The sequence below is a fragment of the Amblyomma americanum genome, chromosome 2 (genome assembly GCF_052857255.1).
Source record: "Amblyomma americanum isolate KBUSLIRL-KWMA chromosome 2, ASM5285725v1, whole genome shotgun sequence".
NCBI classification, from domain to species: domain Eukaryota; kingdom Metazoa; phylum Arthropoda; class Arachnida; order Ixodida; family Ixodidae; genus Amblyomma; species Amblyomma americanum.
Window position 1 is genome coordinate 29,955,944 of NC_135498.1, and position 23,326 is coordinate 29,979,269.

At 50.4% G+C, this 23,326-nt stretch overlaps 1 protein-coding gene across 1 annotated transcript; it reads right to left on the reverse strand.

Moving 5' to 3' along the window:
- Positions 1-9,776: 9,776 nt before the first annotated feature.
- Positions 9,777-22,161, reverse strand: LOC144120906 (uncharacterized). The gene is made up of 4 exons (XM_077653699.1): positions 22,040-22,161; positions 12,722-16,342; positions 11,909-12,024; positions 9,777-9,996 (listed from the first exon to the last, which is right to left on the reverse strand). The coding sequence occupies exons 2-4, from the start codon at positions 16,327-16,329 to the stop codon at positions 9,866-9,868; spliced, it is 3,855 nt and encodes a 1,284-aa protein (XP_077509825.1). The 5' UTR covers positions 16,330-16,342; positions 22,040-22,161; the 3' UTR covers positions 9,777-9,865.
- Between the last annotated feature and the right edge of the window lie 1,165 nt (positions 22,162-23,326).

A 23,326-nucleotide genomic window follows, 5' to 3' on the forward strand; every position in this document is an offset into this window, starting at 1 on the left:
AGTCGGTAAAGGAAAGCTGGCAGTTGAGGCGTGCAATGATTTAGGAGCTCTGTGAACCCCAAAAAGCACTCTAAGGAACCCCCGCTGTTTCGCGAAATCCAGTTTGAGAACCTCAGGTCTAGAAGAACCGATATTCGGTGACAAATTTTGCAAAAAGCAGCTAGAGTTCTTGAACTACCAAGTTATGGCGATAGTTGTATCGCATTCGCCTCCATCCCTTAAACAATGCGGGCTTCCAGTCCCATCTTGAAGCACGTGACGTCACCACATATGACACATTAGAGAGCATCAGTAACCGGTTCAAATGCCTCTTGCGGCTTAGAGGCGCCTCGGCAGCATTGCCTTCGGAAAACAGATGGACATCTGTGCAATGACGCCGATATGACGTGTAACTTGGGCTCGTCCTGTGACCCTTCCACGTCCTTGTTTCTCTTGCTCTAAGCCCCCTTCAAATCATGACTTACCAACTAGCCCAAACTTCCACTTTGCCCAGCCACTATCCCCTCTCGCTGAAGAGTCCTTACCAAGCTGCTGTCGCCTGTGTTCCAATATAGCTGGGCGGGAGCTCTCCCGGAGCGTCCCCTGCCACCTGCCGTGGAGGATTCACACAGACGCTCATGCCAGATGCCGCACAGCTTTCGATTTTTACTGAGAGCAACAACAGGACAGTATCGTTCTCAGTGTCACTTATAACGCATGCGTGGGAAAGGGCAACGAACCCACTTGCGTTAGGCACCGTGGTGTCACATCTCACTATACGCCTGCGCCCTGCAGACGTCCCTACACGCACAAACAGGTGAGCTGGCTTTCTTGGTAATCTGCGCTGGGCTGTCAGGTGACCTATGTGTGCCATGGCGGACGTCGATGTGCCTCTTCTTTTCCCCCAATTAGGGTGAAAACCTACGAGTTATTTCCGTGTCCTGGAGTGCTCAGAACAGTGACGTAAGATTCCTGTCGTCAGGATCTTCGTTGTCCAGTAGGCTGTGTAACCTTTCCCAGCCAGCACAGGGGACACTAAGAGCTCATCGCTTTTAAAGAGTTGCCTAAGCGCTCTGGCCGAAACGTCCTAGTTTGCGTGACGATAGCAAAACACTTTCTTTTTTAGGTAGAGCAGTTTGCTCTGGCGCACAACCGTGCAGTTTGCATGGTCTCGCTCTCTCGAAACCTCCTTGGCGTCGGACAAGTATAACGTCAAGGACGGACGTTGCACGAGCCTGTATGTACATCATGGTCAGCCTCCTCGTCGAGGTGAGGCTCCGACAATCGGAACTTTCGTAATTATTGATGGCAATGTACGGCTGCCGAATTTTCAGAGCGGGAAGCTTATGTGCATCATCGTCACAAATATTCGCGTCATTACGGCGCGAGGACAAGAGTAAGAGGGCTTGGAGACATATGCCCTACGTGCACCGCCGTATGGGAGGAAGCAGCGTTCTTGACCACTGTGGTTGCCGGCATGGGGTCATCTTTTGCATTACAGCAGTCTGAAACGAGTAGTCGACTTTCAACTAGGGGCTGTACTCTATAAGCTGTCCATTTTACGTTGTCCATTTAGCGTCCATTCGGTCCTCTGTCCTTGGTCACTCAGATATACTCGTGGCTTTGAAGCGTCTGGGGCAAGCGACCCGGCAGTTGGGTGGTTGGCTTCAGGACCTTGCCATTGGCTGAAATTGGATGCTACATGCAGCAAATGGTAATTAAGGTGAGCGGAAAGTTGGGCTAGTTGGTTGAAATGCATACTGAAGAAGTTGGCGCGGAAAAACGAGGACAAGCGAGACAAACAAAGACGAGCGCTACTCACAACTGAAGGTTTATTCCAGACAATGCTCGAATAAATAGCGAAACCAAAAAGAACAAAAACAAACAAACGTCATGAACACCACAAGTTACCCCGTGAATCCCAATGATTTGGTTAGGAACAGATACTCCCTATCAGAGAATCGGACGGAAGTCTGACTAATGCACTTATCGCCACTGATGCGCATATGAAAGGCTTCCATGAGCTCCCGCGTGAGTTGCTCCTTGTGCCTGAATAGGATGGTCGTTTTTTCAAAAAGCGGTTTACACTGGATTTTCTTTTCCTTGTCGTTTGTAACGCACGTGCGGCAATGTTTAGGGAGGTTATCAAGAGAATCTCCCCCGAGCAATCTTCGGTGCTCTCCTAATCTCTCGTTGACGCATCGTCCAGTTTGGCCGATGTATAGAGCGCCACACGACAACGGCAATCTGTATACAACCCCCCTGGCACAGGTAACGAACGGGGCTTTGTGTTTGATGTTGCATTCATTTCTTGTTTTTCTTGTTTTTAGTACCGTTCTTTCGCCTCCTCCTTCCATCCGTTTGTGCACCTGTGAACAGATTGCTCCCAACTTCCGAAAACACAATCGGAATTTTATAACGCCCGGCAACATTTTTCAGTCCATGCGCCAATCTGTGCACATATAGTATGACTGCAAAATTTTTTTTGACGCTCTTTTTCCCGGAGTTTAGGTCGCGACCCATCCTTGACCCACCTTACCAATCTTCCACAAGCTTACACAATTATATGCTGAGGGTACCCGCTTTCTTTCAGCCTCTTCACCTGGGACTCGACGCTTTCCTTGATAGCATGTGAGCAAGACTTGGTGATGGCCGCTTTTAGACAGGAAGTGACTATCCCGTTCTTTATGATTTTGGAGTGACCGGATGAATAATCAAGCAACGCTTTTTTGGCCCTAGGGTGGTATGCCCAACAAACATGTTGGGCATGTTTGCCCAACAAACATGGGATAGTCACTTCCTGTCTAAAAGCGGCCATCACCAAGTCTTGCTCACATGCTATCAAGGAAAGCGTCGAGTCCCAGGTGAAGAGGCTGAAAGAAAGCGGGTACCCTCAGCATATAATTGTGGAAGCTTGTGGAAGATTGGTAAGGTGGGTCAAGGATGGGTCGCGACCTAAACTTTGGGAAAAAGAGCGTCAAAAAAATTTTGCAGTCATACCATATGTGCACAGATTGGCGCATGGACTGAAAAATGTTGCCGGGCGTTATCAAATTCCGATTGTGTTTTCCGCCCCTCGGAAGTTGGGAGCAATCTGTTCACAGGTGCACAAACGGATGGAAGGAGGAGGCGAAAGAACGGTACGAAAAACAAGAAAAACAAGAAATGAATGCAACATCAAACACAAAGCCCCGTTCGTTACCTGTGCCAGGGGGGTTGTGTACAGATTGCCGTTGCCGTGTGGCGCTCTATACATCGGCCAAACTGGACGATGCGTCAACGAGAGATTAGGAGAGCACCGAAGATTGCTCGGGGGAGATTCTCTTGATAACCTCCCTAAACATTGCCGCACGTGCATTACAAACGACAAGGAAAAGAAAATCCAGTGTAAACCGCTTTTTGAAAAAACGACCATCCTATTCAGGCACAGGGAGCAACTCACGCGGGAGCTCATGGAAGCCTTTCATATGCGCATCAGTGGCGATAAGTGCATTAGTCAGACTTCCGTCCGATTCTCTGATAGGGAGTATCTGTTCCTAACCAAATCATTGGGATTCACGGGTAACTTGTGGTGTTCATGACGTTTGTTTGTTTTTGTTTTTGTTGGTTTCACTATTTATTCGAGCATTGTCTGGAATAAACCTTCAGTTGTGAGTAGCGCTCGTCTTTGTTTGTCTCGTTTGTCCTCGTTTTTCCGCGCCAACTTCTTCAGTATGTAATTAAGGTGCATCGCAACGCTCTGACCGGACCTGACCACTGGGTGCCATAGCCAATGGTGAGGTCCGGTCGCCAGCCACCCAATGGCAAGGCCGCTTGCCCCAGACGCCTCGCTTAACCGCTGCACCACTGCGCTGGTAGTGGTATGAGGACTGGCCGCCATATATGAATGTTAAGTAGCGAAGGACCAATTATGCATATATGGGCATTAACCCCCTAAAGATATCGCATCCAATTAAACCTCTTTAAACGTTAAACCCCTATAAATTTTAAACCCAGGTTAAGCTCTGATCGAAGTTGATCTGATCTGACCTGTTCACTCCGTAGATGAAATTAATGAAGACGAAGTTGATAACTTTGCGCGGCATGCAAAGGTTATATGCCGCACAAGGGACAAAAGGGCACGCGAAATAATTGAAGCCTTGCACATCGTAAGTTATGGGCCTGAAAAGTGCGTTAATGAGGCATCGATACATTCGTACAAGAGAGAGCTTCACTAGACAGTTTTAGCTGAGCGTTTTTATGGACAGCGGAGAGGGGTGCACGAGCGCAGACACCACTGCGCATGCGCACGTCGCTGGGCCGGCCAGCGTTTTTACGGGCCGCAGCTTAGAACTGATAGGCAGCGCGCGAGCGTGCGTAAGAGCGCGCGGGCGTGTATGGGTATTCAAGATGGCAGCCGTCAACACAAGTACCGGCGCTGCTTGCCAAATAATTAACTAAAACACAGAAGCTACCTTTACTTAGCAGTTTCAGCGCATTATTAGCAGGCCTAATTGATATTCTTTTCAGTGTAACTGGAATTGTGACCGAAAGGTGGAGCAGCAGAGCAAGCGACTCTACTCCGCTCGAGAAGACGGGCGATCCGCCCGGCTAAAACACTTTTCTCGCGCCCCTCTCCGCTGGTGTATCCTCTCGCCCGCTCCGCCTTTTTTGCCGTCAAAAACCTCAGCTAAAACTATCTACTTTCTTGGCTTGATAAGATGACTTCGTTGGGTGTAGTGCTTGAGTGTGTCGCGCATGCGTGTTGCTGCTGAAGGAAAGGGGCGTCGCTCCATTAAATCAGTTTCTAGTTCTGCGCTCGTCCTGTACCCGCCGCGGTGGCTCAGTGGTTAGGGCGCTCGGGTACTGATCCGGAGTTTCCGGGCTCGAACCCGACCGCGGCGGCTGCGTTTTTATGGAGGAAAAGCGCTAAGGCGCCCGTATGCTGTGCGATTTCAGTGCACGTTAAAGATACCCAGGTGGTCGAAATTGTCCCGGAGTCTTCCACTACGGCACCTAATTCTTCCTTTTTTCTTTCACTCCCTCTCTTATCCCTTCCCTTACGGCGCGGTTCAGGTGTCCAACGATATGTGAGACAGATTCTGCGCCATTTCCTTTCCCCAAAAAACCAATTATTATTACTTATCGTCCCGTCTACTTCTCTTCTGAGTCCTGTCCCCTGCGTAGTTTGTTTTTATAATCACCGTAACAGGGCGTCGCCGGAGGTTGCTCGGGAAGAGCGACGTAGTTCTAACACACCCCACCGCTGGCAGCACCTACCATCGCAAGGCAGTGGCACATCGCTTAACCGCTGCCCCACTGCGCCAGGGGTGGAATGAGCACTGCCAGGGATCTATTAATGCAAGTAGAGAATGATCAGTTAAGCATATATGGGCATTAACCCATTAACGCTATCGCTTCATTCCCTTAAGGCGGAACTTACGCAGCCCCTCCAATTTTTTTTCTGCTCCCGTCGCTTGCGCTTGCAGTGTCCATTTACAGGTGTAACAATCACGAAGTCGCGCATAATACTGTTACGCGTACAAAGTCGATTACTTCGCTTTACATGTGGAAGAAGAGGAAAATTTTCTAACAGCCCTTTGGAAAAGAACTCGACCATTTAACGGCCTTTGTGAAAACCGACGTTACACCATTCACTGCGTGCGATGAAGCTTTCACTGTTGCGCTGATTTCTCTCCAATCATTCCGCGTCCTTCTGAATTGACATTGCAGATTAAAAGTCATTGCTTGATCCGCTAATTCGGTGACTCCCTTACTTTTTTCTTTTTACTTTCCTAACGCTATCACCCCGGCGCTGTCACATCAAGTGGTCTTATGTGGTGACAGAGGATGAACGACTTCTAATGGTCCCACACTACCGATGTCTACGGACCACCAGACATCGGTGTTTGAAGGGTCACGGTCGAGTAATCTTTCTCCAGCCTTGGCCAGGAGCACATTCAGGTGCACCGAGTCACCTACCGTAAAAAGGTTGTCTGGCAACGGCAGCCAAGACACATACCCGACACGCTTCGTTGCAATCAATTAAAGCACGTTGGCCTTCACGGCTGGACCTCTCGGTTGTCACACTTCTCGGAGTAGGACATTGGAGTGTCAGAGGACAACAGGCACGCCTGCGGGCTTTCCAAGCTTCACCGCAGCTAGGCCGGGGCGGGCCCGAGAAGCGACTAGGAAGGACAGGGGTGCACGACCGCTTACCGAGGTCGCGGCGACGGCGCTGTCTCCTCTGGCGGCCCCCAGACGGCGGCCTGGGCCGCTGGACGGCTACGGCGCGCTGGTGCCCCCTATGCGCCGACCTGCCAGGCCTCGCCCAGCGCGCTTCCTCCTCTTCTTCTGCGGGAGCATGGGGCTCATCAAATTCTGTATTTTTATCGATTGATTGATCGATTGATTAATTGATTGACTGAACAACTTTTGTTTCCATCAGAAAAGACGTTGCTCCCCGGCACGCACGCCTGGGAGACGGGGAGTTGCGCGTCCGCGGTTGGAGGCTGGCTGGCAGTCCTTGACTAGTAGCGGCCTCTTCCGCCAGATGGGAGGTGGTGCGCTGGAGCTGAGGGTCCGGGCTTTTTTTTTTTTTAAAGCAAAATTTATTGCCCCAGAGCATCAATGATGGGTGAAGATGTGATGAATGATCTAAATGAATGGAAAAAGGTTAGCTGATTTGATGAAGTCCAGTAGAGAACGATGGTACGGTCCCTGCGTCCAGGCAATGTATGAAGAAGGGTTGTTTGGTGAAAGACCTGCTACCATCAAGTGCCGGATCCTTGTAGGCTATAGAGCTGGGCAGTCCCACAGTAAGTGATGAATGTCGGCCTCAATGTCCTCGTGTTTACATACAGGACACCTTGGCCGAGGAAACAATTCTCGGTACTCTTCCAGGGTCGTCCAGCTAGGATTCTCTGCTCTCAATATTTTTGCCCGCCCTGGGAGAATTATGTGGCCGATGGTCCCTCTCGCCCCACAGTGTGTGAATCTATCACGCGACCTCAGCTCTGGGTACACGTGATACGACCGTACAAGTTTTATAAATGTGTTAGTTTGTAGCCACCTCCACGCGACAGCTTCAAATTCTGTAAACAACAAGCTTGACGAATTTTGTACTGCACGAGTTTCGAATACTGACGCGCGTTGACATTTAGGAACAAATCAAGTGCCAATGAAAGGTCAGCCTTGAAAAAAGCCATTAAACACGATCACGAGGCAAAAAAAGAAACTTTAAAAGAGACTATATATCAAGACGTGCGCTGAAAACGCAAGTAAGTAAAACTATTTTTTTTCGCCTAGAGACGCATGCGCACCACTAGGAACAACGCTCGCCCGTAAGAATTACTTTATTAATTCAATTTCTTTATAGGTGTGCGGGACACGAGAGGTCACTAACACACGAACGTTTATGCCAAGAGTGATGTATGCCTCTATTAGCTCCCTGTTTAAGTGTTACATGTCATGGCTGTAATGATTGTTTTCTCTCTTTTTCATCATTTTTTGGTGCGCACTTGCATCTCGCGCAGTCCACTTCCAGGTGATTATGTAAGCCCTTGTGTATTCCAGATATCAGAGGGATTAGTCGGACTGGTGCATGTTGATGGAAGCTGATTGAACAGCGCTAGTAGACAGGACGGAATTGTGTGCGTGTTCTTCCCATCCGCCCCGTCTGTTGTTGCTGTTCAATCGGTTTCCCTGCACATCCTTCCGCTTCTTGAACTGTTTAACTCTGTTTAACTTCTCTTTCGTCCACGACCTAAAGCCGTCCTTGTGCTTTTTACTAAATGTCAACGCGTGTTACTATGATGATTGAGGGAAAGCGGGGCAAAACGTGACGTGGGGCAGAAAACGACGTTATGTTACTTAGCGGCCCTGACTTTTAGATGATCAATCATATTTGAACTTGATATTTAGTTCGTATGACCCGCAACATGTACTGTCGGGAGCAGAAGGGGCATATAACACTAACGCTTGGGTTGGTCTTGATTGCCGCGCCATTTTCCGGCAGCGCCTAGTGTTCAAACTGAGAAGGTGACCGCTCTCACCCAGAGGCATGTCACTTCGCTCGTTTAAGTGCGTGGCGCTCCAGCATAACCTGCAAACGCCGAAAGGCGCCACAAGACCACGAGTCATGCAACTTCGCACTTTTGCACCCGACAGTACACTACAGCTAAGCTGAGGGTTGAACAAATTGGCCTTTTTCTTCTTTCACTCCCTCCTTTGTTCCTTCCCTTACGGCGCGGTTTAGGTGTCCAACGATATATGAGACGGATACTGCGCCATTTCCGTTCCCCAAAAGCCAATTATTATTTATTTAAGCAGAGAAAAAAAATTATGAGCCGTGATCAACCAGACAGCGGTTGAGAAGGCGCAACATTCTGCGCGCCACATTGTTCAAAACTGGGATACTCAACGGATCTGGCGTCCTGAATTAACCTAATTTTTTAGTAATTACAATCGGGTATTGGTCCTGCTTTGTGCAATGTTTAATATTTTAGAGAATTGCTAGGAGATTAAGAGATAACTGTTGTCTTGCGACCCTCAGCGCCGCACTGTGTACGGCGGGCAATAACTATACTTCAACAATAATATAGTGAAAATGCAGCAAGCTCTGTTCGGACTGGCCCGTATACAGTCACAGTCAAAACCTCATGTTCACGCTCCACGAATCGAACCAAATCGCATGCCCATACAGCATGACTGAGTGAAAGAGCAATAGCTGTGACGCTATAGCAGAAAGCAAAAATCGGCTAAACTAGCTAGGCAACAGCCCATTTAAACTATCGGCGAGAGCCGGCGACTGCGGCTGCTTCGGGCAGACGCTTCCCACACTATAGGGAGGCCTGGGAGGCGGCGCTGCTCAACTGCCATGACCTGCAGTCCCAACGGACCTTGGTCGCCAGGGCGCGAGCGGCGCTAGACGCAATTGGGGCTCCGGAATAGGGGCTCCACCTAGATTTGTGAAGACCTGGGTCATAGGGCCTGGGCCCAAACACCTCCTTGTAAACGATAAACGTTTACCACCACCACCACCACGCTATAGCTCCAGCGCGGCCCTCGTATAGCACGAACCACAGTGTGCTCCAGTGTCCTTTTTACAAATAAATGTTTATTCTCTCTCCCTCGACCGAGACGGCTGCTCCGGAAATTGAAGGTTCGCCCTCTACGCAATGTCGCCGGCGCCCCTCTCGCTGCTGAGAGTCGTCGTCCGCCGTTCCCTGGTTTGCCTACGCCGCAGATTTGCGACGGCATGCCTCGCGAGCACGAGTGCGACTAGCGTCCGTTGTTTATCACTTTGTTTATCACTTGTATGTCGGCTTTATCAGGATGTTTTATCACTTCAATGACTGCACTAAATCTTAAAATCAGACTGCGCGCCATCGAGCTAGCATTCTGTATACGCCACTGAATGACTGAATTAGTTTTAACGTGCTGAAATGAAGTTTCCCCAAACCTTTGTGAGGAACTATACGCTGCCATTTCCCGACAAGGAACCGCCATGTTTGGCTGCGAAAGGAAACAGCAAGCACACGGGATGCTTATACTATACCGCGCACATGGTGACAGTGACAAAGTGCTCACATGAGAAACCCTCGTCTGAAAGTATCTGTGGCAGCCTGCCCAGAAACAGCCGGAAATCAGTTACGTTTTTTAGACCGCAATCTTGTTTGCGAGCCGTGCAGAGCTTCAAAAAGCTTTGAATTGATGTTGGTGTCGTCATCAGCGAGCGAAGAGTCAAACTTACGTGCTTGTCTTGGCGACGATAGCGCACTTGTTCCAAACAAAGGCAAGAGGCACGACACACAGAGCCCGTGGCAGTGATTCACTTTAATGCAATCCTTGGGACGCAAAGGACACTGGCCATCAAGCTCGACTAGCTTGCAGGTGGTGCAGCCAGTTAGTACCGCGCAAGCAACAACGACTTCACCGTCGTCTTGGCCGCCGTAGTGGCCGACGAAGCCGCAGTAGTGGTTGGCGAGGTTGCCGTCTTCACCGTCGGAAGAGGCTGCGTTGCAGGGTGAAGGAACCCTGCGGGCAACGAAACGTTCTCTCCGTGAGTGAATGACGAGGCTGTGCTTGACGCAGCTTGCATATAGGGAGGCGGCAGCTAGGAACGGAAAATAAAAACACGCCTAACCTAACCCAACCTAACCTAACCAAACCGAACCTAACCTAATCTAACCTAACCCAACCGAACCTAACCTAACCTAACCTAACCTAATCTAACCTAACCTAACCCAACCTAACCCAACCTAATCTAACCTAACCTTACCCAACCTAACCTAACCCTACCCAACCCAACCTAATCCAACCTAACCTTCTCTACGGCACCGCTTTCTTCCTTTCTTCTTTCACTCCCTCCTTTATCCCTTCCCTTACAGCGCGGCTCAGGTGTCCAACGATATATGAGACATACTGCGCCATTTCCTTCCCCCAAAACTAATTATTATTATTGTTATTAAAACACAGGGACACCTAATTACATAACGGGGGACGTCACTTCCCTCCACTCCGTGGGAATTATCAGGTGTGGTGACGTCACTTTTGTACAGCCAATCAGCGAATTTTATATTCGACTTTTGTCTCGGTGAGGCTTCCAATGCTTTCGCATTAAAACTGTCGCCGTTCGTACACATTAAATCCAGTGCTTAAATGTATTGCTTTTCTTAACTTTTAATTTACCCGGCTAACTGCTGTTTTTGCATATTTTTGTTACTGAATCTATTCCTTTGATTTTGTTGCACGGTTATCCACCATCTCGTCGTTCGTAAACATGCACACAGTTTTTTTCTTCTGCTGACAGGCATCACGACAGTCAGCTAACCTGAAAGGTTTGAGTCAGGACGGCGGGTTTTAATACATCCGTAAATAGTGAATGACGTCACTACTACGAGGTCGCGTGATCAAATGATGCCTGATAAAAATTACGCTTCCTTCGCCCCGCGGAGAGCCGAAGAGAGAATTTTTTCCTGTAAACATTTTTGTCGTGCTCCCTGCAACTTTATATTGGCTCGCGCGGTCAGTCACTTCCATAGCCGAAGAGGGAGCATTAGTTCGAATTCTGCTCCTCTTTCGCCAAACGAATACGCGGTGAGCCCGAGAGGCACGAAGTGAATCGCTATGAACAAGCGGTGTTTCTTTTAAAGAAAATGCAACGTACTGACCACTGAAGCAATTGTTTGTTTAAGCCCCCATGTCAGCACAAAAGGAGCCAAACATGTCTGAGACTTCCTCGGCTTGCCTCAAAAACGAGAATTCTGCAAACTGCACCTGTTACAGCGTTTGAAGCGGACAAAGTAGGCAAATTAGTTTTCGTAGGCGGAAGTCGACATCGTAATGCTTTACACAAGTTTTGTTGAAGTAGTAAATATATAACATAGAAATCCACTTCAAAGCGACGATTTCGCGTACTTTCCGAGTATCGTAGTTTACTGAGCTATTTATTTCTCAAATGCAATTCACAAAACCTGAAATTTCGTGATTTTCGACAGTTTACACAAGAAATCTGGGCCAAAATACCTGATGTGTTTATAACGGTCAATCTGGTTTAACTTGCTTGTTCATGCGCGGTACATTTCATGAAAACGGGCTCATAAACTGCAGGGATTCGAATATCATCCATTTAGAGAGGCGCTACTGTGGCAGTTTCTCTTTGAACCAAGTTGTACTAAATTTTGCCAGTACTTGTTGGTCGCGTATTGCCTGGAAGTTTTGACAAACGGCATGACAGGCAGTGTATGCGAAGCTGCGATGCATGCAACGAGCGCGAAAAAGGCAGACTGGGCGAACCGTCGCTTTGCTAGCACAGGGAAGTTATGTACTAACGCAGAATCCCCTTCCACCTCTTCCCGCGGAAAAGTTGTAATGGCTTCGATCTCCACACCGAAGGTGACAGTACTCTGCCTCAAAGACCAGAGTACATCCTGAGTGCAAAACTCACCAGGGCGTGAGGAACCCATGACGGCTATCACGACGACCACGATGACGAAGATGAAGATGAGAGCCAGGATTATAATGAGAGAACGCTCCGGGAACAGAGACTGCCTCTCGTTCTCACTGCAGGCGTAAAGGCAGGGTTTTCATTTTGAGGCAAACAGAAACCTGTACATATACGTTAACTCGCATTCATCTTCAGGCTTGATGAATGTTTTAGAGCTGAACGCGTGCCTTTGAGCTCGCGCTGCAGTCTAGGCTTGTACAGTTCCTTTTCCTGGAGCATGCCCCTGCCTGGTGCTTTTCAAGCACAAAATCAAATTCGAATAATCTGTTCTGAGCATCTCGAATTCGCCCTCGGCAACAGGAACTCAAGACTTACTGAACTCGAGGCTACGGTTACAGTGAATCAGTAAGTAAGTGTGCAATCACTCCTTTTATATCTGATCACAAAGCAGTATATATTTCTGTACCACATTCTCAAGAAAGGGCAATGCATGTCATAATAAATCAGGCATAGAATCATGCTGCGCCGCATATAAAGCTGCATGCTGTTTGTTCTTAGGACGCCGTTCCCAATACTATGACGTTATATGCACCAACTTCCCAAATGATTTAAGTTATGTTTCCATTACCTACTGACTATTACTTATGATTCTTCACTAGCGCTAAACATTTACCTTGCTAGCATGTGAATGGGTTGCACAGAAGCCCGGGCATTGCAGTGTCATGCTTCATTCAGACCCCTACGTGTGCGACAAGTGCGTTCATGTTGGCTAGTGCCCATGCTTCACACAACACTCTCGCTATGTCCTCTTACCTCGGGTACCGCTCTATGTACATCTTCTTCATGGCCTTTTCAATGGCGTCCAGATCCCGGTGGTCGTTGGAGATGTCGGTGATGTAGGGCGGTTGCGGAGGAGCCGCTAGGCCCGCGGTTGGAGCCGCGCGCTGCGGCATCCCCCCCGGCTGTTGCTGCATCTGGTAGACCTGCTGCTGCTGTGGCTGCAAGGGCCCGTGGAGTCCCAAGATGGCCGGGGCAGAGGGCACACTGTAAAGCGACGCGTTGTGTGGTGCGCTTGAATCGCTATGCGAATACGAGCTGCGCCGCCCGCGCCTGCGCCGACTCCGGCTACGTCCACGGCCTCTGCGGCGGTAGCCGTCACCGCGGTCGTCATCGTCGCTGTCGGATCGCGAGTCGCCGTAGCGCTCGATCTTGCAGAATACCTTCTCCGAGTTGGACATGGAGGGCCGTCCGTAGGGCATCATAGGGCCCATCTCGGCTCCCATCATGGGCCCCATCATCTGCGGCCCCATCATCTGTGGTCCCATCATCGGTCCCATCATTGACGGCCCCATCATTTGCTGGCCCATCATGGGCCCCATCATCATGTTAGGCGACATCATGGGAGGAGACATCATGGGAGGTGGCATCATTGGAGGCGGCATCATGGGAGGCATCATGGGCGGCTGCATTGGTGGTTGCGGTGGCATTGGGTATGGCGCCATCGGCGGCGACTGTGCGCTGGGCGATGGCATGACAGTGTGCATTACGACGACAGGAGGCGACGGCATGGGCGGAGGTGCCATGCTGTTTATAATAATCGAAGGAGATGGGGATGGCATCACTTGGTTAGGTATTGGGTACGGAATGATAGAAGGGGATGGCGATGGTGGCGCAGGGGCCTGCATCATGACCACGGATGGTGAAGGGGACGACGCTTGCATGGTAGGCATCATGGAAGGTGATGGCATGGGAGGAATCATAGGCGGAAACATCATGGACGGCGACGGAGACACTACTGGAGAGTGCATGGGCGATGACATGGGCGAAGACATATGCGAGACGGGGGGCATCACACACACGCTAGGCGATCCCATCATGGAGCCGCTTGGGGACATCATCGGTTGTGACGGCATGGAATGAGCCCGGCGTGGTCGGAAACGGCGACGGACAGAGTGTACTGAAATAGTCGGCTGCACGCCGTTGCCGCAGGCTGGGGTCACGGGAGGAGCGGGTGGCGGGGATCTCTGTCGACGCATCATCGGTGGCAGGTACGATTCGTATGGATCGGATGGCGACCTGTGGATCGGGTGGTAGTGCTGAGGAGCGGGCGACGATGGGGTCGAAAACGAAGGTGATGGTGAGGCCATCGGAGATGAATGTTGTTGCGGGTATTGCTGCGAGAACTGCTGAGAGTATTGCTGCGAGTACTGCTGTGGCGATTGCTGAGAGTATTGCTGTAAGTACTGCTGCGAGGACTGCGGCGAGTACTGCTGCGGGGACTGCGGCTGGTACTGCTGCTGGTACGGCTGCGCGGACTGCTGTGGGTACTGCTGCGGGTATTGCTGCTGGTATTGCTGTGGGTACTGCTGTGGGGAATGCTGCGGGTACTGCTGCTGGTATTGCTGTGGTGGGGGCACCCTGCGGCGTAAGATCGGTCGCCTCGGAGGGGGAGTTCCGTACCCAGCCATTGGAGGTCGTGGTGAAGGACTACTGTAACTTCTAGGTGGCGGTGGTGGAGTCCCGTACCCTGCCATGGTAACTCTTGGCGGACTCGCCTGACCACCCCTTCGTAGCCTTCTAATTCTGCCGTGCACTATTCCGATGCCTCCAGAGTCCGCAGAGCCTGACCCGCTGTTAGATACTGACACTTGCATGCGTGACGCACCCGGTGGCAGCTGCTGAGGGGACATCACGGGGCTGCTGTGCATCGGCGAAAGAGGGTACTGCTGCATGTGCATTTGCGGGTACTGCTGGCTCTGAAGCTGCTGAGCTTGAAGTTGTAGCTGCTGAGCTTGTTGGAGTTGCTGCAGCTGTGCAGATCTTTGGGCGTCCATCTGTTGCAGTTGCTGCTGCAGCAGCAACTGAGACTGCGACTGCGCTAGTTGTTGCTCCAGAAGGACGGACGACTGAAGTTGAGCAGATGACTGCGATTCAGGTTGCAGTAAATACGACGGTGGTTGTTGTATCTGAATCATTTGCTCTATAGGTACTTGAGGATGGATTGTAACCGGAGCCCCCAGATTTTGCACGTCGATACGAGTTACGTCTGTGGGAGACGCCCCTGTTTGGTGTACTATCTGCTGAAAAGCTGGCTTGGAGAAGTCTTGAGGTTTGCTCTGCAGATCTAAGTACTGCTGTGGTGTCGATAGATGCATCTGCTGAATGTTAGCGGGTTGAGATAGTTGTTGCAGCCCTGGACTGCGCAGACGTTCTTTGGACGTTGTTATCTGCACAGATATCGGCTCCGCCGGTGGCTGCATGTGCACTTGTATGGTAGGTGGCACCGTCGGAAATCCGGGGACTTCGCACGGAGCCTGCATGTGCATCTGCTGCGGAAACGTGAAGCCGCCCATGACGCCTTCGCCCTGGGAATAAAACATGTCAGGCGGGTAGCTCGAGTAGCCGTCGGCGAAATAGCTATCGTCGAAAGAGCGGCTGGACAGTTCGTCCGTGAAGCTATCAGTCGAGTCGCCGTAGAACATGGCTCCCGGCATGTAGCGCATGTCATCGTAGAAGACAGAATCAGGTGCCAGGGCCAGCTGGGACGAAGAGTACGAGTCACTGCCCGTCGGATAGGAGCCGTACGGCCGCCGTTTCCTCCGGTACTTGACGCCCACGACGACGCCGCCTCCTCCTTCGGACGGTATCGAGATGGTAGAGGCGCCGGGTCGCAAGCGGTACCTCTGGCGAAAGGCCGGGGAGCGTCCGCCATACGACTCGACGCTGAGGTCACTGATCTGCATCCGGGGCGCGCCGTACGGTCCGGCCGCGCCGCCAGGGTACGTGCCAGGGTACGCTCCGGGTGCGCTGCCGGGAAAGGCGCCAGGTGCGCTGCCAGGATAGGCGCCAGGTGCACCACCATATTGCGTTCCATAGGCTCCGTACGCACCGCGAGCAGCGGAACCTGTGGCGACTCCAGCAACTCCAGCGGCACCGGCAGCGCCGGCCGCGGTTCTCGCTCCAGCGCCTGCGGCGGCCCCAGCGGCTGTCGCCGCTCCGGTGGCTGCAGCGCCACTTGGCGCCGGGCTGGCGGCGGTGCGTGCGTCTGTCTTTGTCTCTCCGCCTGTGTCATCGGTGGTGCCCCCCTTTCCTTTCTTGCCTTTCTTCTTGGACTTGCCGCCTTTCTTGCCCTTGCCACCTTTCTTCGACTTGCTGCCCTTCTTGGACTTGCCGCCTTTCTTCTTGGACTTGCTGCCTTTCTTCTTCTTGGACTTGCTGCCTTTTTTCTTCTTGCTTTTGCTGCCTTTCTTCTTCTTGGACTTGCTACTTTTCTTTTTCTTGGACTTGCTCTTCTTTTTCTTGGATTTGCTCTTCTTCTTAGATTTACTCTTCTTCTTTTTCTTGGACTTCTTTTTCTTCTTTTTCTTCTTCTTGGCATCGTCCTCCTCCTCCTCCTCTTCCTCAGCGCTCTCCTCGGTCATGTTTGCTTCTCACCTGGGAGAGGGAAGGCGGGGACACAGCGGCCGGTATACGGTTAGCGCCCGCCAAACGAAGCCACGGTGCCCACCGCCGCCACGCCGAGGTGCGCAGTGACATCAGGTGGACCGTGGGACCGGTGTGTATAGAGCATTACGGGACGCCACACTAATTGTGCTCTCTACATTAGAATTTCAAGCTCAGAAACGGTCTTTGGTTAGCTGGCAAGGATAACAGACAACTGCGGTTTGATAGTTTGCTGGCATTGGTGGCGGCGAAGCTTGTGTCAATCTGAAATGCGAGTTTAATCTAGAACGGCTCACTACATACACAGGACCTGAGGTATCCATCTAGCGTTTTTCTTCATCCCGTTGTTAATGGGGCGAGAGATTTAAAACGTTTGTCAAAAGCAATATATGAGCACAAAGGTTTGCGGGCAAAGGAAAGAATAGTGCCGGCGCGGTCTTGAAGGAAAACATGGAAGAAAAATATGGTTGCAAATACGGGACCCAGTCAGACCAGGGCACGTATACCAACTTACGTCCCTTTCGGTGACGTCTGACTGGCCGAAAGGTTTGTTATAGGATCAGCTAGGCGATCGAAAGTGCGGATACGGGCCCAGTATTGTCGGCCGTTCCTGGCGGTTAACATGGCGAAGGCCTCTGATATGTCCCCTAATCTTATTCCTGCACTGCTTTCTACTCTGTTCTGTTGAGTGGAATAATCCAGCGGTCTCGTGAAGGCACGTGGCAGTCAAGTCCAGAAATCGGGAAAAGGGGCACTTTCTAAACGAAAAGCTGCTTTTAATATCGTTACGCTTGTGACATGCGGTAACCTGTCATGCTGCATTACGCGAAATGGTGACACGAGCAGAACTGACGAGTCGTTATTGTTGGTCCCCAGCAAACGAGATAGATTTGATTGACAGGCGAACGCTACTGCATGCCAAAATGGCCGGTGTTTGAAGCTTGTCAGTGATGCCATCCCCACTGCTCTTCGCTAGGGTATTCGCATCTCGATGGCCCAAAGGCGGGACGAGGAGAAACTGCGTGCAGCTGCTAGTAATGCTGCAAGAGCGCTTCCCTTGTCGTACCTTTACAGATAATTCCATGCATTTGTGAAGCGGAGATTAGCGTTAAGTGGGACGTGTGCAGTTGAGAAGCCTAGAGTGCTCTTTTGCATGTCCCCGAATGCGAGAACCTACAATCCCGGTTTCTAGAGATCCTCCAAACTTACCTGGCGAAAACGTCCGATTGCGAAGAGGATCCATGCGAGACTTTCGTCCAGCGCTTACGTACAGTTGCAAGAAATATGAAAGGTAACACGCAAGCGTGTGCAATGAAGGGGAGCTTGAGCTGCTGAGGCTATTATAAAATTGTAAGGAACACCCCATCGTGCTTGTATCCAGTTTGTTCAGAGAGTAAGACAAGAGTACAGGCCGGACTGTTCGTTCGGCGCATATCGCCAAATTGTCAGGGGTGTTACGTTCGGAGAATTTTTTTTTTCAATTTTTGGTGCCAGAATTAGGGTCTAAGGAGATGGTTGAAGGTTTATGAGGGTTTAACGTCCCGGAGCGACTTAGGCTATGAGATACTTATGAGAGGCTATGAGAGACTTAGGCTATGAGAGGGCCTAAGGAGAGAATGGAATCTTAGCGAAGTTTTAGTTCTCTAAGAATTAACCCGGAAACAGAAGAATTCTCGCAGCTAAAGAAAATTTTGGCTAAACATAAAGATCACTGTCAGGGCAAGGCGCAAACACAGCTACAAACGCAGAAAACAGAACGAAACAATTGATGCCAATGCGGAAAGCCTTACCTTACGGCCGCTTGCGAGCCAACTCAATATAGGACAGCTGTTATACCACTGCTGCTGCACAAGGGTTTCACGTGCCTTCTCTCTCTCTCTTTTAAAAGGAAAGCTACTAGTAAAATTCCGACACAAGATCGATGCGGCGATCAGCAGTGAGCTCCACCATGACGTCATCTCATTGATAGCAATGTTCCTACTACCGTTGCTTCGCTGTTTGATAAATTATACTGCCGTAAATGTGCGACATCGCTGAGGGCTCACATGTTTAGGAAAATTAAACCTGGGACCACCGCCTCTCTGGAGAAATCGCTCTACGAGCTAAGCTAACCAGGGCTGAATAATTCCTTTATTTCAGATCTAGCCCATCTTGGGCGATTCTTCAAACCTCACTGGACTAACACCATGCCCACTTGGAGCTGTTGATCAATTCGACCTTGCCCTGCCTTATTCTGGGTACTAGGCTCCGTGTTCAGTCGCCGGTCCAGGGTGAATTTTCCTTCAACGTTGATGTTCCTGTGAATCCTATATAGCTTTCTTGTGCAGCCGTATATTGCTTTATGGGGGTTTAACATCCCAAAGCGACTCAGGGTATGAGGGACGCCGTAGTGAAGGGCTTCGGAAATTTCAACCACCTGGGGTTCTTTAACGTGCACTGACATCGCACAGTACACGGGCCTCTAGAATTTCGCCTTCATAGAAATTCCGCCGCTGCGGCCGGGATCGAACCCGCGTCTTTCGGGTCAGCAGCCGAGCGCCGTAACTACTGAGCCACCGCGGCGGGTCAGCCGTATATTGCGCTTGGGAGGATGCTAATCAGTGGTTTCTCTATTTCCCCTATATATTACGTCTTTGCACTCGTCTTTGCACTGGGCGTTGAAACAGCGCTATCTGCAGTGGTGCGTTCTCGAGGCGTCATTGCATCAGAAATATGCGATACGCATTGCTGGCGGTCTCCTTAATCACAATTTTTGACCCATAGATTTCGTTTGGAGACATAAACGACAATCAAAAACCTCAAATTTACTCCTTTCTAGTTCCCGAAGTTAGGGCGTCGACCTGTACAACAGACCGGCCAAGCTGGCTGCAAATAGAGTAGTGAACACCTTAGCCTGTGTTGTAAGAGGTAAGGGTTCTTGCTATAGTCGTTTGCGTCCTTGTTTCCTTTCCTGCCATTTAGCCTTGGTTATGATGGTCAACTTTCCTCACGAGTCACACCGAGTTAGGTGGCGCTCGGAAAGAAAACCCTAGAACGCGCACACACTAGTACTTTTCGAATCCATGCACTCTGGTCTCTGCTAATCCCGAAGAACAGCAAGGATTCATGAAAAAGTACTGTGATATAACGCAGGGCTAAACGTAGGACTTTTCCTAACTGCTGCATGAAAAACGGGACCGAAACATGCATTTTTATATCTAAGTACGGTCACTGAATAGAATATCGCCGAAAGTTGCGGTTCTGTATAAATTTAATGCCCTCCTCAAGGCGCTTGCAAAGGGGCACGACTCTGGAATTTGTACTAGTCAGACACGCTGAATTGTGTTAATCCTTTCATATTGCTTGCACCTGTGCAATCAGGCCTGAACCCAGCACAAACACTTATTAACGAATTACAGTCTTTTGCCTTCTAACGTTCGGCTAAAGAAGCATTACGCGAGACGTCACGGGTAACGCTGTAATGGTAATCTTGCATACTGCTTGCTGTAATCTTGCATAATGCAAGTCGGACCAGGTAACGCCTCCTTTACTACCAGTGCCTGTCAGGTCATCTTTACAATGGAAGCAGTGCGGATGCCTCGTACGCCGGTCATCCGCTATGCGACGCGCTCTGGCGCGCTCCGGTGGGAGCCCCGCGTTGCGTCACTCCAGTAGTCAGCCAATCAACAGGCTTCATTCGAATAAACTGCGGCGCTGCACTGCAGCTGCTAGACCTTCTGGGACGCGGCGCAGTGTGGTGGATCCGCTTCACCCTTCATAAGGAGAAAAGCTAGCGGGCGATGAAAAGCTGGAGAAAGGAACAGGAAAGGGCGTGATTCGCCATTTTCGGCCAACTGACAGGCATTGATAATAGAGGAGGTGCTCGACCAGGTTTTGATAAGAGGATTAGACAAAAACGCAGCCTATCGCCGTGGTTCTTGTCTCCAACATGGCGGCCACTATGACGCCAATGCAACCGGTTCGTGTTACAAAGTAAAGGGTTATGTGAAGTGTATATGGAACCAACTGCTGCACATAGACGGCAAGTTTTTGAATTTATGACGTTCTGCTCCTCTTCCATTGACCTCTTATCTCGCAGTAGACAAACTAGTATTCCCAGCTACTACGTGGGTTCCTATATTGCCTGCCTCGTGTGAATGCAATACTTAAAGCTGCATTTGATGCGGTTCCATTTCCAAATCCACCTTATAAGACCCGTGCTGCACATTTTTGCGACATTCGCCAGAGGCGCTGTATGACACTATGCGCGATAGTCGAGGCACGAATTTGTCCGCTTATTTCGGCGACATTATACGGCAATAACTACAGAGGTACGCCTATATAGATGGCCAAGCATATGCACCACATGCTGACAACATTATAGGGACGTAAAATCTGTGTGCATACAGAGGATGGCGCACAGTAACGCAGCAGTGGAGCAGAGTGGCTCAACAAGACAGTGTTGCACTTAATCCTGGGCACGGTGAATCGCAAGCGCAAAAAATATGATTGCCGGAGCTTTCTTATACAGACGCTATTAGGTTAAGTTCTCTGTTGAATGGACAGGAAGTGCGAGGGAATGAGGCTAGGATTTGTATGTAGCATAGCATACTGTAACGCTGTTCAGAAACATGGCACATACAACTGAATAATTTTTGGAAGTAGACCAAGCCTGTGACGAAAGGTAGCTGCATGGAATGCATTTGATTTTCAGTTCAATCCGTTGCGGCGAGCAAGAGACGCCTCACTCAAAAGAGGTGCTGGTGATGACCACGAACGAGCTCGCTTCCGTGAGTGAGGCTCAAGCAAAGACTTTACGGGCTTGTGCTGTGGCTTTTATTCAAGAGCACAACACTGAGGGGTGGGGCGTACAGAAGCATAGACAAGGGATGTGATTATAAAACCAACGATGCGTTCTCGAAAGGTGCGGTTTCGGTTTAGTTATTTTTCTTCTAAGGAGGAGAGGATTGTTTCACTGCATTCTGAGTAGAATGGGTGTGCGTGAATAAATTGTTGAGTTTACATCACAGTTCAGTCCTAAAGTATGCTACGCAGCGGTTAAATGACGCGGCAAATAACCTTCGCCATGTGTTGTCTTCAGGAAATGATTGCGCGAACCGCGGCAATCGCCATGAGCTGCTTGAGCGGCGTGCAGCCTTGTTAAAACTTATATCGCATATGGCGCTTCGCACAAAACGAAGTAGATTGCAGAGGGCGTTTAGTAAAATGAGCGAGAGAAGGTATAGCCTCTTTCTGTACCACTACCTGTACCGCAGGGTTTTCGCACAGGCACATTTCGTCCCTAAATTTAGATAAGGCGGCCTTCCCTTTCTTCAACAAAATTATTCCTGTCCCAATCTCTTGTGACCGCGATTTCTCAACGTGCAGAGACTGCGCAACTTGAGGGCCACGCCATTCGCGAGTAAAGGCTTTAACGGCATATGCTACAAGGCAGGAAAGACAACGAACATTTGTTGCACGCTTCCGGAAACCGAGGCGTATGTTTCTCTTCGGTAACGTAAGCGTTCCTTGCGAACATCGATTTCAGCTGGTGGGACGCTAGGGATGGACGACCCATCGGGGCCGCGGTTGCGGTGGTGGTACGTTAGAGCGGCAGCTAGGCACTGCCTCAGAGACCACTGGCGGCCGATGCCGACCACGAGAGTCGACAGCGTGAAGCGGCTTCGAGAGGAATAGCGGTCCACTCACCGACGACCGACGTCTTGAGGAAGGGTAGGGGAGCGGCGCGGCTCGGAGGCGGGCCCGGAAGAGGAGCTCCTCCTGCGGCGGCGCCCTGCTGCCCTGGGGTCGAGAAACGTGCCGCACGTGCACGTGCGCGCCGCCGCACGTGCTTCACCAGCACCGGGAGAAGACGACGAGGCACCGTGGCAAATTTTACGTCAAATTATTCACACCTACACTACAGGGGATTCATGGAAAATTAAGGCACTCAGTGAATGGGTTTCAAGAGCGCATCAGAATACTAAGCGTAAAATTAAATTTTGAGAGAAAGGCGACTGATAGAACACGGCCAACGAGCTTCAAGGAGGAGAGACTAAGAAAAAGAGGACGGTCCTGTTCGTTGCTTGTGTTCTTTTTAGTAGCTTACGATTGCCGGTGAGGGCGCATTGGTTCTCATGATGAAGGAGCCTCGATACTTGTCCACCCTGCAAAATTTCTCTATGAACCATTGCTATATAACTATTCCTATAATTACAAGCAAAACCAACACCCCGCCCCAGCACTTACTCACTTCGCTCATGAGCAGATCTCTAAATGCTGCAGTGCGCACTGCCCCATCTGCACTGACGGGTCTGTAACGCCCATATAATCTGCGATCGGCATCTCGATGTCATACACGCGCAATACAGTGGTGGTGGTAGTGGTGCAAATGTACATGCGGGATTAGCCTTACAGTCGACTGTCGGCAATTGCTCTGTTTGTCGCACCACAATCTCGGCGGCACTCAGCCACAGAACATCGCCTACCTCTACAGAGCAGCCTTCGCCTATGTTCTGAAGCAGCCTCCTGTAGCATAGATAATCTTCACTGACTTTCGCGCTCCACGGTAACCTCTGACGTCGCCGCGCATGCAAGAACAACTCATCGATGATACAAACAGGCTACACACTAAAGCCTGTGAACTACATCACAGTGTTGTGCTGCAGTGGGTACCTGCTCTATGCGGTCCGGACTGTAGTGAGCGGACCCGGGATGGACCCCGGTGAACGACCACGAGGCTCACTGGTTAACTGGTGGCGAAGATCAACTGTCTCATTACGTGGACGAGAGTATTTTATCTTTTTGTCAGATTACACTCCACAGCCAATAAGAAGAACACATTCGCAAGAGAAAAGCAAGACTATCCAAAAAACTGAAACCAAAACACGGACTGGCCGTGAGGTAGAGCAGCTATGCCGTCACCTCGCCTCACATCACGTCGCCTTATTCCTTCGCTCTCCTTTCTGCCAAATCCTCCTTTCCCAATACCTCAAG

Excerpts from the sequence above, each read along its gene's own strand:
- LOC144120906 (XM_077653699.1), bottom strand. The coding sequence starts at position 16,329 with ATGACCGAGGAGAGCGCTGAGGAAGAGGAGGAGGAGGAGGACGATGCC. Across the intron at positions 12,025-12,721 it reads TACATAGAGCGGTACCCGAG|TGAGAACGAGAGGCAGTCTC; the intron begins GTAAGAGGACAT and ends TTACGCCTGCAG. Across the intron at positions 9,997-11,908 it reads CATGGGTTCCTCACGCCCTG|GGTTCCTTCACCCTGCAACG; the intron begins GTGAGTTTTGCA and ends CGTTGCCCGCAG.